Raw genomic sequence first — 15,451 nt, forward strand, 5'->3', positions numbered from 1 at the left:
TGAATCATAGATTTTGTTTGTTTATTTTTCCGTAGGTTTATCAAAATGTTGGAGAAACATGGTAAACTACTACGTAACTATTCCCAGAACATTGACACTTTGGAACAAGTCGCTGGAATCAAAAATGTTATAGAATGTCATGGTAAATGCTGCCTATTACTTTTTTGTTCTATCATTGCATCAGAGGGAATATTGCATCCTTAACCTTTATCTTCTATTATAGGATCCTTTGCAACTGCTTCTTGCACACATTGCAAGTATAAAGTGACGGCTGATGAGATTCGAGAAGACATATTTGCTCAGAGAATTCCTCTTTGTCCGCGTTGTCCTGACTTATCTCCTCCTGTAAGCAATGATATCGACCACAATTCTGATTTTAAAGGCAAGTTTCTAAATATTAAACTTGATATTGAAATAAGCATAATTTTTTGTATGTTCATTTAAAAAGATTAATTTTTGTTAATTATTCATATGAAGTATTCTGTTCATAATTGTTAGTATTTTCAGCGATCTTCTCAATAATTTTTGTTAATTATTCATATGAAGTATTCTGTTCATAATTGTTAGTATTTTCAGCCATCTTCTGCTTTGTGACCAGTGAAACCTTGATGGATCGTTTTTCATGGGGATGGGAAAATGACGATGGATGCAGGAAAATGATAAATGCGGGTAACGTTAATATTAAGGGGAAAGCAAAATAATTAAATATGGGTGCTGTATTTGGACATTTTTCTTTATGTAATAATAATACAGTAGAACCTCGATAATTCAAAATCGGTTAATTGAAAATCCCGCCTAATTCGAGAAGCTCTCTTTCCCGGAAACATGAGATAACGGTTTTGCATGTTATTTAAATTGTTTAATTCGAAATACGGACAATTCGTAATTCGAAGTACCATGTCGGCCCCATTACCAAAATTCAGACTTTTAATTCGAAATTGCCTTTTTCATTTTAAAATAATAGGCCCTAGTATGTTACAGAGTAATTTCAACTCAAAATTGATCCGCGTCATAATAGAACGCATGTTCCAGAACGTGGAGGGGTAGTTTTCCGCACTTACACTCATTTCGGTGGGTCTACAGCACGCTTTATGATAGCTAAGTTGAATGAAATCGGAATTCTTTTGTATTCAACCTTTTGAGGAATGCCGTAATGTAATGCAACAGGCAGTGTGCGGAAAAAAGGAATCCGCGAACACTGACGATGCCGACCATTGATGAAAAACGTGGCTCATATTAATAAATTCGTAGGCACCAAACAATATTGTCATTGCCGATGAAACTGCATTGCATTATTTTAATGCGAGCCCAAACGGTCTTATGGTTTTAAAGGAGAAAGTGCCAGCTGGAGAATTGTACAAAGGTGCGTTGAAATGCACATGGAAGCGTGAAACTTCATCCCCTCATCAGAGGAAAGTTGGATAATCCACAATGTTTTAAGGGCGTCGGGCACTTTCCATGCCAGTACAAAGCATCTAAAAAATTGAAACAGTACAGAAATCCAGGGGAACCAACATAATATATCCTCGTCTTTGAATTGTGTGATTTTTTTTCTTTTGTTGCGTGAGGTTATGTTTGTCAATGATTTATCCAAGTGCATTATTTGAACATTGTAAATGCACCTTGTTGGATACGTTTTGGAAAGTTTTTTTCCATGGCATTTGAAAGGTTTAAACTGTGAATCGAGGTGATTGCATGTTAATGGGTCTTAGAATACTTTGTGATGCGGAAGTGTTTACATTTCTGAAGTACGAGAGAAGTGCCATGGCGGGAAATCGCACAAGGATAGAGTCACAGGAAAGTTCGATTTTAAGGGCATCGCGTACTTTCTGTGTAAATAAAAAAGGCATCTAAAATGCATACAACATAGTAATCCAATGAATAAAGCACTTGCACATGGGAGCCAGCATAGATTTCTCCTCATCTTTGACTCGTGCTTTTTTTTCTTTCTTTCGTTGCGTGAGGTTATGTTTGCCAGTGAGATATCTAGGTGCATTATTTGAATACTGTATATGCACCTTCTTGGATACATTTTGGAAACAGTTCTTTTTTCATGGCATTTGAAAGGTATAAACTGTGAATCAAGGTTAACTGCATGCAGTAACGGGCCTTAGAATATTTTGTAACGCGGCATGGGTTGGTACTTCTGAATTGCGAATTGGTGGTTAATTTGAAATCACGTAATTTGAAGTCCGATTTTTGAGTCCCAACGACTTTGAATTAACGAGGTTTTACTGTAATGGTATGTGACCTCTGGTGAGGCCTGGTGCAGGTCTTCCGAGTTGACAGCTGATAGGTGACGTGTGCGTGTATGAAAATGGGGTCCTACCTATGATGAATTCTAATGCTGAAGACTGCGCGCCCGCACACACACACACACCCCGAACTGTCGGAGTTAACCAATGACGTATAAAATCTCCGATCCGATCAGGACCCCTTGGACCAAAGCCCAGCACACTGACCATTTAGCCCTAGAGCCGGACATCCTCATACTATTTTATACATAGCTTTATCAAAATATTGCAACCATGATATATGTGATGAAGATGAAAACATGATTTTTACGCCATTCCTTTTTTGCTTTTCTTTACATCTAATAATTGAAAACCTTTAAGGCCAGTTCTCTTATTGCATTTTAATGTGATGCATGGATATTACGCCGATAACCTGTATTTTAGTAAAGATTCTGTAGACCCTTTGCAGAAGACAAGTTAGAGATCCAACACAGCGCGGCTCGGAAGATGTTGCAAAGGTTAAAAATTCAGCATGGCACATCTCAGACAATGTCATAGTGGGCTAGTCGAGGCTGCCAACTTAGGAACTGATGACAAGACCAGGCTAGTAAAAGGACCGTTGGTGTGGATTAATTGGGTCAGGCTTGTGACAAGACGATTAGACAGGGGGCAACAAACAGTCAACAGGCGTCTTAACATCCTGCACACTCCACAATGTGCCTGCCGTGACGATTTTAAACTGCATTATTTTCTGCTTTTCAATTAAGTTGGCAGCCTCGTTAGTATACATGGTGCGAGGTCTATCGAAGCAATAGAAAACTAGTCTTCATGACAGCTGACCTAAGCCGGCCAGTAGCAACACACAACCTGAGTTTTACAGTGCCTCCATTTTAATTCTTCCGAATAAGTGTACTTCTAGGGACCGCCAGTTGGTGGGTCGAGGAGAAGCGCCAGGAGGTTTGTAGGCGTGGTTATATAGTGTGATTGTGCGTGAATAACCTGCACACTGCACCCCAACCTACATGATCCTTGTTCAAGAGTAGCGACTCGGAAACGCTTGTACATTCTCGCGTAACATGTTGCCGCTATTCTGTGCTAGAGTATTGAGCTGTTGCTTTAAATTAAAAAAACTTCTGTGTACATTTTTCTTACAAAGAGTCTATCAAATTAGGAAAAATTATCCGAGGACAAATATAGTTTGATGATGGATGCAATAAAACGATAGTTCAAGGAATGATAGATGCAGGGAAATTTAACATTGGTTTATTGTGTGGAACGATGAATATGGGAAAACAACAGTTCTGGGAATTATGCGTCTAGGTTCTACTGTATTTGGACTGTTGTCTCTGGAAAACTTGTTTGTCTCTTGAATCTTTGTTGGTTTTAAACATTAGTTTTTAAAATAGGTGATATTGCTTTTGGTTCATAGTACATAAGCTAATTCTTTCGGTTTGATATGATCTAGCCTCATTATTTTGGGCTGGTGAACAGATGGTCATCATCATCATTTCCCAACTCCAGTTTCCCGGGTGTGGTGTACAAGCGCTCGCCATCTCCTGATCCAGTACATCCTCCCATTTGTATCCTTTCTCCTCCACATCTGATCTTACAGTCTCTATCCAACGTTTTCTTGGTCTTCCCTGTGGTCTTCTTCCTACGAGATTAAGGTCGAAATATTTTCTGGCAGGACTTTCCCTGTTCATTCTCATTATGTGCCCATACCGCTGAAGTCTGCGTTTCATTATGACACTGATAATAGGAACTTCAATACCAGCTACTTTCCTGTTCACTTCATTTCTGATCTTGTCCTTTCTGGTTGTTTGGTTCATGGTTCTAATGAATCTCATTTCAGTTGCTTGGATTCTACTGAAGTCTTTGTTTAGTAGGGTACATGTCTCTAAACCGTACGTGAGGATTGGTACGAAGTAAGTGTGGTACATGATTGTTTTCGCTTTCTGTGGTATTTTGCAGTCCCAGAGAAGATTTCTGACTTGACTGTAGAAGTTCGATGCTTTCTGTGTCCTGCTGAGTATTTCCTGCCTAACAATGTTGTCTTTCGAGATTGTGCTTCCGAGGTTCTTGAAGTGGGAAGCTGATTCAATTTTTGCTCCTTCCAGAAATATATTTGAGCTTGTTCCTTCCCTGTTGATGGTCATTTTCAGTCCAAAATTTTTGAATGTGTTGTTCCATTCATTAAGTTTCCTCTGAACTTCAGCTTCTGTCTCTCCCCATAAAAGCACATCATCAGCAAATACCAGGGCGTTTGGTTCACTGTCCATTTTCTTGATAGATTTGATGACAATGAAATTGAAGTAATAAGTAAGGTAGATCAACCTATTCAATACCTATTTGTATTGAATAGGAATAGGTTTGAATAGGTTGCACTACCTTATTTATTATTTCAATTTCATTGTAATACATTTCAATTCGGAACATTATGAAATTTTTATCTTTAAGATTTGATGACCTCGTCCATTACTATTACGAACAGGAGTGGTGACAGGGCACTTCCTTGTTGGACACCTCTCTTTGTTTCAAACCATTTTGATCATCCGTTGCCTATCTGGACACAGCTGTAGCATTTCTAGTATAGCATCTTGACTTTGTCAATTAAGTACTTTGGCACCTTTAGGTCTTCCAGACATTCCCATATCTTGTTTCGAGGAACACTATCATATGCTTCTACAATGTCCACAAATGCAGTCACAAGATTTCTTCTGTATTCCCAGTACTTTTCTGTCAGCATCTTTACTGCAAAGATAAGATCCACAGTACTTCGACTTTTCCTGAACCCGTGTTGTTCTTCCTCAAGCAAAGGTTCTACTATCTTCCTAAGTCTTGTTTCTATGATCTTTTCCAGCAGCTTCAGTGAGTGTGACAACAGCGTAATGCCTCTGTAATTTCCATATTTCTGTCGGTTGCCTTTTTCGACCAGTGGGATGATGACTCCTTTACTCCAATCTTCTGGAATGTTGTTACTTTTCCAAATCATTGATAACACTCTATATAGCCAATTCAAGCCTGGTATTCCAGCTGCCTTTATCATGTCTGAGCTGAGATCATCAAAGCCTGGGGACTTCCCATTTTGCATGTTCTTTAGTGCTGTTTCTACCTCAAGCCATGTTAATGGGTATTTGTTGTTTTTGGCTTCATCTACACTACAATCATTGGTGGTGGTGTTGCCCCCGTCTCCATTTAACAGCATGTTGAAGTACTTCTTCATTTCATCCCTGATCCCTTCCTCTGTTTGTATTAAGCTACCATCATCTGTTTCCAGTGCAAGGATGTTTATATTTTCATTTCTTTTACTGTTTACTATTTTGTATAGTAGTTTCCTATTTCCTTGACAGTCTTCCTCTATCCTTGTAGTAAAGTCATCCCAGCACTTTTCCTTTTCTTCCTGGATCAATCTTTTTACAGCCAGTTTCTTTTTTTGGTATTCCTGTGCTAGATGTTCAATTTCTAATTCATTTCTTCTATCATCTGTTTTCTGTTTTTCAAGGTCTAATTTTCTTTTCAGTATATTTCTATCTTTTACTGCTGTCTTCACTCGGTCATTCCACCAAGGTGTTTCCTTCTCTTTTGGTGTGGCACTTGTTTTTCCACAAATTTCCGTGGCTTCTTTTACAAGGGTTTCTTCGAATAAGGACCATTCTTCTTCTACTCCCCCTTTCTCAGTTTTGGGTAATTTAGCTGTTATCCTTGCTTCATAGTTTCCTTTCTTCTACATGTCCTTCAATAGCCATGTCTTGATCTTTGGCATTTTCTTTTATTTAATTTTTGGCACATGAACATCTTTAAGGTCAACGATTAATAGCCGATGGTCGCTATCTAGGAACTCGCTGGGTATGACTTTAACATCTGTAACATACTGACCCTCTTTTCTATCGGTGATGATGAAGTCGATCATAGTCTTGAGCTTTCCATCCCAGCTGTATCTCGTTATTTTATGGCTGTTCCTCTTCTGATACCATGTGTTCTGGATGGTTAAGTTGTTTCGCACACAGAAATCAATCAAGTTCTCTCCTTCAGACTTTGTTACCATAGCCATGGGGGCCAACGATGTTTTCACAGTCTAGTCTTTCTTTACCAACTTGGGCATCAGATCACCCATAATGATTGTGTTCTCCTCTGTTATTTGTTCCCCAAGTTCGATAAGGAATTGCTCTTTCTCTTCTGTGGTACATCCTGTCTGCGGTGCATATCCTTGTGGGAGAGTTTGCTGTGCAATACCAACACTTAGTCTCATCTGGATGATCTTATCATTCACATATTTGACATTGTCTGTGTGTCTATATCTTTATGAAGGAGGAAGCCAACTCCATTTTTGGATTCATCATTGTTCCCACTGTAGTACAGCACATATCCATTTCTCAAGGGATTCTTCCCATATCCTTTCCATTTTGTCTCACTCAACCCCATTATCTTGAGCTTACGCCTCTCCATAAGATCCACAAGTTCTTCATATTTGTTTGTGAGAGTAAGGATATTAAGTGTACCAGTTTTCAGTTGCTCTTTCTTGGGTGGGTTTTGTGTCTTCTGGTGTCTCCGATGAGCATCATTCTTTTGGCCTTCATGAATTGAGACGGTACGAGAAGAACTGTCATGTCCGGTATTTAATTTATTCTTCCATCCGAGGCTTGTTTTAGGCTTGAAAGCAGTATATTCATACTCAATTGTTGACATGCTAGGCCTAACACAGGTGAGGATTTTCTTTCGGGGTTTACTCCCTTAGCCTTTGAAGATCCCTCTTCTCCACAAGGCAGTGGTGTCCTCTTCTAATTATCCCCAGGGAGGACGGGTTGCCTCATCCGCCATCTCTGCCATTCCGAAGGTATCCTTCTCTGCCAAAGATGCCGTTAAGGTCTTCGCCCGTAACCCTGGGCATGGGTTCCACGTTATACCCTGTGGTGCTGGGTCCCTGTCTGAACTTAGCCATCTTTTCACACTGGCCTATTGATGTGGAGGATGCCCACCCCCGCAGCATGGCAAGAATTACTCAAGTGGAGAACAGGGAAGGTGACCCTCTCTCCCTTGAGCCGGGTTAATGGTTGCGTATGATGCCACAACCAAAGGCTGAACAGATGGTACATAAGCTAATTCTTTCGGTTTGATATGATCTTGCCTAATTTTTTGGGCTGGTGAACAGAAAAAAAAAGTGTAAAGGGGCAAGTAATAGCTTTTGGAAAATACCTAAAAAATTGATTCAGCCATTGTTCTTTTGAAGTTACTTGTACTGTTGTTGTTGTTATTATTATTATTATTATTATTATTATTATTATTATTATTATTATTATTATTATTATTATTATTATTATTATTTTATCTTTCCACAGAATTGGTATCTCGAGGCATAATGAAGCCAGATATTGTTTTCTTTGGTGAAGGTTTACCTGAAGTGTTCCATGATTCTATGGCAAAGGATAAGGATGAATGTGATTTGCTCATTGTAATTGGTTCGTCTCTCAAAGTTAGACCAGTAGCTCTTATTCCAAGTAAGTAATTTTTTACTTTCATTAGTTGTAAATAACTTTATTCTCTTTTTTATTTAGTTTGAATTGAATATTGTATAGGCCCAAACATAACATGATTTATTTCCTTGAAAAGCCAGTCTATGAAAACCACATTCACCACTTAAATGTGGCTATGCATTAAAAAATAATGTTTCACTATGCTGATTCTCTTAAGCATCTTGGCATTTGTAATCATTTCCAATTATTTCCAACTAGCTGTAATACCAGTCATTGATTGGACAATTACTTAGCCCTTGCATCATGACATTTTTGTCCACTCCTCACTCCTCTCCGTCAGCGGCTTGTCTTGACGTACTTGCTCCCTTGCTTACTGTGGCCCTGTGCAGTTTCATATTTTTTGCATTATTGCTGAACTTGATTTTTTTATCTCTTCCTTCCTGTATAAAAGAAATTCAAGTACTTAAAGGGTTAATGTGTGCGAAACCAGTGAATCGTTGCTGAAACAATCTCTATAACATCTCTCTTTAGACTACAGATCTAGTTACCAACTCTTGGAATTAAATGTTCACATGACTGTCCCTGATATTTCTGCAATTTTCTATTTTAGTGTAAAACCAACCATAAGAGTGATACATCAAGTTTTATGCTTTAGGCCCTTTCTGAAGCACCCCCTCCTGGTGAAATTTTTTGGACAACTTATAGCTAGGATCCTACTCGACTTTACTCTCAATTAAAATACCAAGTTTCAATAACATCCACCCATCCATTTTCCCAGGATGTTATAACAGGCGCAGACAAATACTAATAAACTGAATTCAACATTGTCATTACAATGTTGTCAGTATTTTTGTCAGAATAAATATTAACTGATTGGGAGTCATGGTTAAAAGCAATGCTATCATGTGAAATGCTCGATCAAATGAAAAAGGGGCAGTTTTCCACTTTTCAAGAACAGTACTACACTGGCGTCCTAATAATGCCAAATTCCAGAGCTGGAATAGCCCGGCCACAAACAGCGGTGAACACTGCTTTGCCATTTTCCATTCACACTCCTCATTCATATCGGCACTTCAGAGCAGGGATCGAATTGCTGGAATACTATTGATGAACCAGTGTGTCATGTACCAATAGTCATCAGAGCATGTATGAACCAGAGGAATGGCATGCTAATAAAAGAGAAAGTTATCAAACTTCTAAGATACTTCTCGTCGATATTTAGCCAGGGGCTGTTCTACTCGGGACGCAGCAGTAATCCCATCTATCAGAGATGAAGGGCTGCAAAAAAAAAAAAAAAAAAAAAAAAAAAAAAAAAAAAAAAAAAAAAAAACAAGCACATCACAACAAACAGCATTCAACGTAATGATATTATTGACCAATTTTGTAGACTTTCATAAGCGCATTGTTAAAAAAATACTCTATAAATTATGTTTTGTCTGTAAATTTTACATATACTCTACATATCAGCGATCTAGGTGTAGGGGGCAACGTGTCCGCCTGTCACCCGGTGGCCCCGGGTTCGATTCCCGCCCGGGTCAGGGGTTTTTAATTGTAATTAATATCCCTGGTCTCGGGACTGGGTGTTTGTGTCGTCCTTAATTTTCCTTGCCTCACATTCAACACTACACTTCCACAATTCCACTTACACGCAGCCTTTCAGATGTTGAAAGTAGTGGCAAAAGATCTTCATAGGTCGACGCCACAAACAAATATCATTAAAAAAAAAAAAAATGCATATAGTAGGTACCACACTACCATCTTTGAAGAAAGTTGAACTGGCATGTACCTCAGCAGGCGAAGCATGGAACAGAGCGGGATCACAGATTATATTCATTAGGTGAATCGGTTACAGATTGAGTTGATGAAAATATCGGAATTCGGAGAACATAACTGTTTGATGGGTATAAATATTCCTTAAGTAGAGTTTCTTTTCAGAAGCATAACAAGCACATTACGTCTGTAACTTAGAAGAAAATGAGATACATAACAGTTTGTTTTTGTTTGAAGCAATATATTGTTCAAAATTACCATATTTATGCGAATAATCCCTGCATATTTTAAAAAAAATTTGGGAATGAAATTGGGGTGCGGTTCTTATTTGCGTCAATGTTGGCAATTTTTTATTTTTTTTTTGAAATGAGCCTTCCTAAAGTTAGGTGGCAGGGATTACTCACGTATATACGATATGAAATGAGAGCTATTATGCAAGAACTGAAGGGAGAGATTCTAAAGCAAATGTACACTAAATAGCTCTGCATTTGTAGTGCTATCTAATTGTAAAACACCGCTCTGACACATGTTTAGTTAGGTTGGCATAATATGATTCCTCACTGGCCTCGGTAGCAGTAAATATATGATTGTTACTTTAAAACAACTGTCCTGTGACTGACGAGAGAATTTCAGTCTGTAACTTCAACATAAGGTTTTTGTCATATATTCCCAATAGTAACGAAACATTTTTTCAGCCACGTGGCATAATTTCCCAGCATCATGAACTGGATAAGAAAGACTATGTTTTACATTTTTCAAGTCAATAAGGCCTTTGTTCTCTTCAGGACACACTGCAAACATAACATTCAGACGCCAAATGACCGCTGCTCACCACAAAGGCCTGGACATTGCAAGGTATCATGGGGTCAGCACTAGATTACTCTCAGCTGTTATTCTTCGCTTTCTAGACTAGGGCTGCTATCTCACCATCAGATAGCTCCTCAGTTGTAATCACGTAGGCTGAGTAGACCTCGAACCTGCCATCAAGTCCCGATAAAAATCCTGGGCCTCCGGGCACGCTACCTACCCCTACGCCACGGGGCCGACATATGAGATGTAACTATCACAAATGGCATGAGAGATTTATGTTATTGGCTAAGAAAGGGTATTAATCAGGATAGCGCTGGATTTCTAGTTAAATTTTATGTTCTGACATGGATGCATTTGTTAATATGCCTACAATCAAGCAAAATGTTAATGATATTGGTTTCAGTTCGGAGCTGCCTATTTACATAAATCAAAACGTTAAAACCAATAGGAAAGTAGTTTTTGCCAAAGTCCAGGAAGTAAAGAAAGATAAAATATATTGGGACTTTTCTAAGGCTTTTTTCTTCTTTGTAAATTGTCAACTTTTGGGTTTCGGAATGAATTATAAAAATTGATCACTTCTTACCTTTCTTACAGAACAAAATTTGTTACATATTGTCAAGTAAATTCTTTCTTTTTAAATTTTATTCTGGTGTTCTTTAGGGGTCTAACCTGAGACCTTTATTCATCCTCTTGTTTATAAATTGATGGAAGTGTAATGGACTAGTATAACTTGGAAACAATTCTCTAACCCATGGGTAAATAATGGAAATATCGAGCTTGATGATGATGATGATGATTATTATTATTATTATTATTATTATTATTATTATTATTATTATTATTACTACTTGTGAGGTGTGCTATGAAATTGTTTAAGTCTATTAGTATTATTATTATTTACGTAGTTATGTACGGAGTTTATTTGGTGTAAATCGCGATCATATTATTTGTGAGGTTATGTCATCATACATCTGCTGTATGTATATTAAAATGAGTATATTTAATGTAGGAAGATGTAATTAATAGTATATAATTTATTTACCCGTATATGTAATGTATAAATCCAGCATAATGTTGTGCAACACATGATAATAGTCCAGAACAAACCGGGCAAGTTGGGCGTGCGGTTAGGTGCATGCAGCTGTTAGCTCGCATCTGGCAGATAGTAGGTTTGAACCCCACTGTCGGCAGCCCTGAAGATGGTTTTCCGTGGTTTCCCATTTTCACACCAGGCAAATGCTAGGGGGCTGTACCTTAATTAAGGCCACGGCCGCTTCCTTCCCATTCCTAGGCCTTTCCTATCCCATTGTCACCATAAGACCTATCTGTGTTGGTGCGACGTAAAGCAACTAGCAAAAAAAAGAAAAGTCCAGAACAACTCATCTTGCCTCTGGAATTGTGTAGAAAATTTCTTCCATTGTAAATAGGCTATTGGAGAGTCTTGAAATTACGAGAAAATATGTTGCGTCATATTCTTCTAGAAGCCTGTATAGGCAATGTGTATAAAGAGGCAGTCTTGGGAGTTGAGTTGTTTTACGAGACTTGTAGTAGGAGTCATTAGTCAAGTATGTGAACTTTGTTGGATTGGTAGTTGGTTGACATGCAATTGTTGCAGTCCTCCTCCTTCTTCTTTTACTTCTTCTTCTTAGGAGTATTTTGTACAAGAGGGCAGTTATTAGTGTATGTGTGTGTATATAATTTCTAAATAAAATTGTACACAATTGGCAGCATAGTTACAACAAAACGTTTTACCAGATATACGAAGGTTGGAACTTAAATAGTGGCAACTATTTATTTACAACAGATACAAAAGAGTTACTTGTTAGCAACCTTTACTGTCCTTCAGTGTAATCACCAGCGTTGTGTATAACCTGTTGCCATTTAAAGTTAAAAACTTCATGATTGTTCCGTATTGAATAGAGAAATAAGATGATGTACAATATTATAGGGAAGGATCCACCTTTCAATACTCCGTAGTAAGTTGAACTAAAAAGTAGTTACAACCTGTTTATTGGGACCGGTTTCAACACATTTCAAGTGTCATCATCAGCCAATTAGCGAAGATCTTAAAACAACTAATATATTGAACACAGGCAAAAAATTAACTGAATTGCTACGATATGATACAATGTTAATTTTTTGCCTGTGTTCAATATATTAGTTGTTTTAAGATCTTCGCTAATTGGCTGATGATGACACTTGAAATGTGTTGAAACCGGTCCCAATAAACAGGTTGTAACTACTTTTTAGTTCAACTTACTACGGAGTATTGAAAGGTGGATCCTTCCCTATAATATTGTACATCTTCTTATTAACCTGTTGCCAGCGATGTGGATGTCGTAGTATACCTTTAGCAGAACCTGTTCTGTTGATGGTGCGAATGGAGCAGTCTACTGTCTGTCGAAACTCTGCAACAGTTCTGTGCTCATGAATCGTCTGGTTTCAATCACTGTCCAGTAACACGGCAAGGGCGTGCACGTCTTCTTTACTGACGCTTATAGGACGACCTGCTCGATCAATGTCCGCCACAGTTTGAAGATGATACGTTAACTTGCAAACATTAATTTAATTTGTGTGATGAGAATATTTGTAGTGAGACACTTAAAAGTATCAGGATTTATTATAATAGCAAAGATATAAATGACATTTACTTCATATCAGTGCTATTTATTTCCTTAATATGGAGTAGATTAGAATATGCTTCTGCAGGCTGGATGCCATTCTGTAAATCTTACATCAAATTAGACTACAGGATAAAATTTTAAGATACCTATATATTTCATACAGCACAATCACTCATCTTATAAAGATTGAATATCATACAGAAACCTGTAAATGGAATTTGTTTTTATAAAACAAAATAGAAAAGTATGTCATTAAATACTTCTACCTGGGTATATAAAACTGTAAATGGCATAGTAGTAACAGTACTTTCGTGAAACAGTTATCTTCAATTTCAAAACGTCTAGTTTATGGATAAGGCAAATATTCTGTTGTATATGAAATAACACATTATACCACAAGAATTCACCACGAGTGAGAATGGGTGAAACATGTACCGTATTTACTCATGTATTAGACCCCCTCGCATATTAGACCCCCCTTGGCTTTTCGAGACGAAAAAAATGAAAAAAATAAAACTTGCCTACAAGACTCCCCGCAACGTAATTCGCCAGAGAAGAATAATGATTCCGCTTTGAAGCAGCTACAAGCCTTATGCGTAGAGTTTGTGGTTTATAGCATTTAAAAATCAGAGATTTAGCATTTTGATTTTCGGACTTAGCGTTTTGTAGCATCTAAACTTCTCAAATTTAGCGTTTTGTAGCAAATTGGTTAAAAATGGGCATAATTTGCTAAATTGCACACACAACAGTTTGGAGTAAAATCATACTGTTTAATCACACATTGCTTGTCATGCAGTTTTGAATTCACTATGGAAAATAAGACAAACATCAACATAAGACTGCAAGAAGTATTAACGAACACACAGGAATATGCTTATTTTCAAATTTACAAACATAATTTCAAAGTGAGAAATACTATCCTGAACGTATTTATCACAGTACAACACACCTACAAGGAAGAGGAATTTCAATGATGATTGAAGTACAACATGCCAATTGTTTAAAAGGTGTCCTCCTTCATTTGAGACTGCCTATCAGTTAAAATTATGTTGTACTTGCTAAAAAAAAACTTCTACATCGACTCTGTTCGTAGAGGCCCAAATGCACAGAACTGCTGCTAAGGCAAAGGAAGGCCTGCTAAACATTTTTTCCTTCAAGTTTTTGATTGCAGAGTCGGCACATCAATACAGGGCATCTGTATCCTTACATAAAAATGTCCCGATTTGTGACTTTCGGCAAGCTGTTTGATCGTCACTTCGCTTCTACCCGTGGCTAACAGACAATAAAATAAATCGCTACCGTACTTTTAAACAGAACTACTACTCAACACCAATGTCAAAAATAACCGACTAAGATCAAGGGTCAACACACAAAGAGAATGAACGTGATGCTTGAAAGTGTATTTGCTGTTTGATTGACTGGTCTTTGCAGTGTTCTTTAGCCAGTGAAAGAAATTCCACACATTGAATGATTTAACCCTTTGGCCTGCCATTACTTGTGAAAGGAAATATTCCCTTACATACTATTTATTTTTCGTCACTTTAACATTACATAAGAATACACAAAGCAAAGTGAGCTTTTAGCTGGTCTATAGTGACAGGAAACCAATGTTTTTGTTCGTAAGTATTACTGATTTCAAGGGAAGCAGATAAATTAGCAAGAAATGTAGAGGCATAGGCATTGGTTTCCTTAGTAACGTGATCCCAGAACTGTGTGGTTAGAAATTCATTCCCTAAGTCCATTTCTTTCGGATTATTACCCAACCCCCTCCCCACTATGGAGTGAATTTCAAAAACTGGTTTACATGTTACAGAAAGAGGCTTATTGTCAACAAGATCATAATTCCAAGTATCATTTTACTAGGCTTCTCAACGGGCGAGTTGGCCGTGCGGTTAGGAGCGCGCAGCTGTGAGCTAGCATCCGGGAGATAGTGGTTCGAACCCCACTGTCGGCAGCCTTGAAGATGATTTTCCGTGGTTTCCCATTTTCACACCAGGCAAGTGCTGGGACTGTACCGTAATTAAGGCCACGGCCGCTTCCTTCTCATTCCTAGGCCTTTCCTCTCCCATCGTCGCCGTAAGACCTATCTGTGTCGGTGCGACGTGAAGCAACTAGCACAAAAAAAAAAAAAAAAAAAAAAGGAAAACTAGACTTCTCACTCGCTCTTGTTGCATTCTGGTTTTGTCACGTAGTTTCAATTGGCACTATCATCTCGGAACTGAAATCGGAATCACTTTCATCACTGTCATTTGAAGAAGAAGTATTTTCACTCTCCAGAGAATCTTTTCCACTTTCAACATCACTATTTTCAAGCCAGTTACGAATAAACTCATTCATGCCGCACTTGGATGCCGCCATGATTGTTTACAATGAGCGGCAAAATGAGGTGCTTTTATTTTCCGTATTTCAGCTCAGAGTTACTATTTACACAGAGAAAATAGCTTCAGGTATCATCTGACATCAATCGGTTAGGCTGCAAGACTAAGAGAATAAATTTCTCTGACCAGCTAACTGTGATAATGAACTTATATTCCGTGCACCA

General features: G+C 38.0%; 2 protein-coding genes across 3 annotated transcripts in view; one reads left to right on the top strand and one right to left on the bottom strand.

Moving 5' to 3' along the window:
- RpS24 (ribosomal protein S24) overlaps positions 1 to 15,451 on the bottom strand; it is a 325,883-nt gene that overhangs the window by 75,319 nt on the left and 235,113 nt on the right. The gene's annotated exons all lie outside the window — the stretch shown is intronic.
- Positions 1 to 15,451, top strand: part of Sirt1 (Sirtuin 1) — a 189,553-nt gene that overhangs the window by 48,061 nt on the left and 126,041 nt on the right. For both annotated transcript variants that reach the window (XM_067152761.2, XM_067152762.2), the window contains exons 6-8: positions 36 to 142; positions 224 to 382; positions 7,571 to 7,729. In XM_067152761.2, coding sequence (XP_067008862.2) covers positions 36 to 142; positions 224 to 382; positions 7,571 to 7,729 — 425 coding nt within the window. The remainder of the gene's footprint in view (positions 1 to 35; positions 143 to 223; positions 383 to 7,570; positions 7,730 to 15,451) is intronic.

The sequence above is a fragment of the Anabrus simplex genome, chromosome 8 (genome assembly GCF_040414725.1).
Source record: "Anabrus simplex isolate iqAnaSimp1 chromosome 8, ASM4041472v1, whole genome shotgun sequence".
Lineage (NCBI taxonomy): Eukaryota > Metazoa > Arthropoda > Insecta > Orthoptera > Tettigoniidae > Anabrus > Anabrus simplex.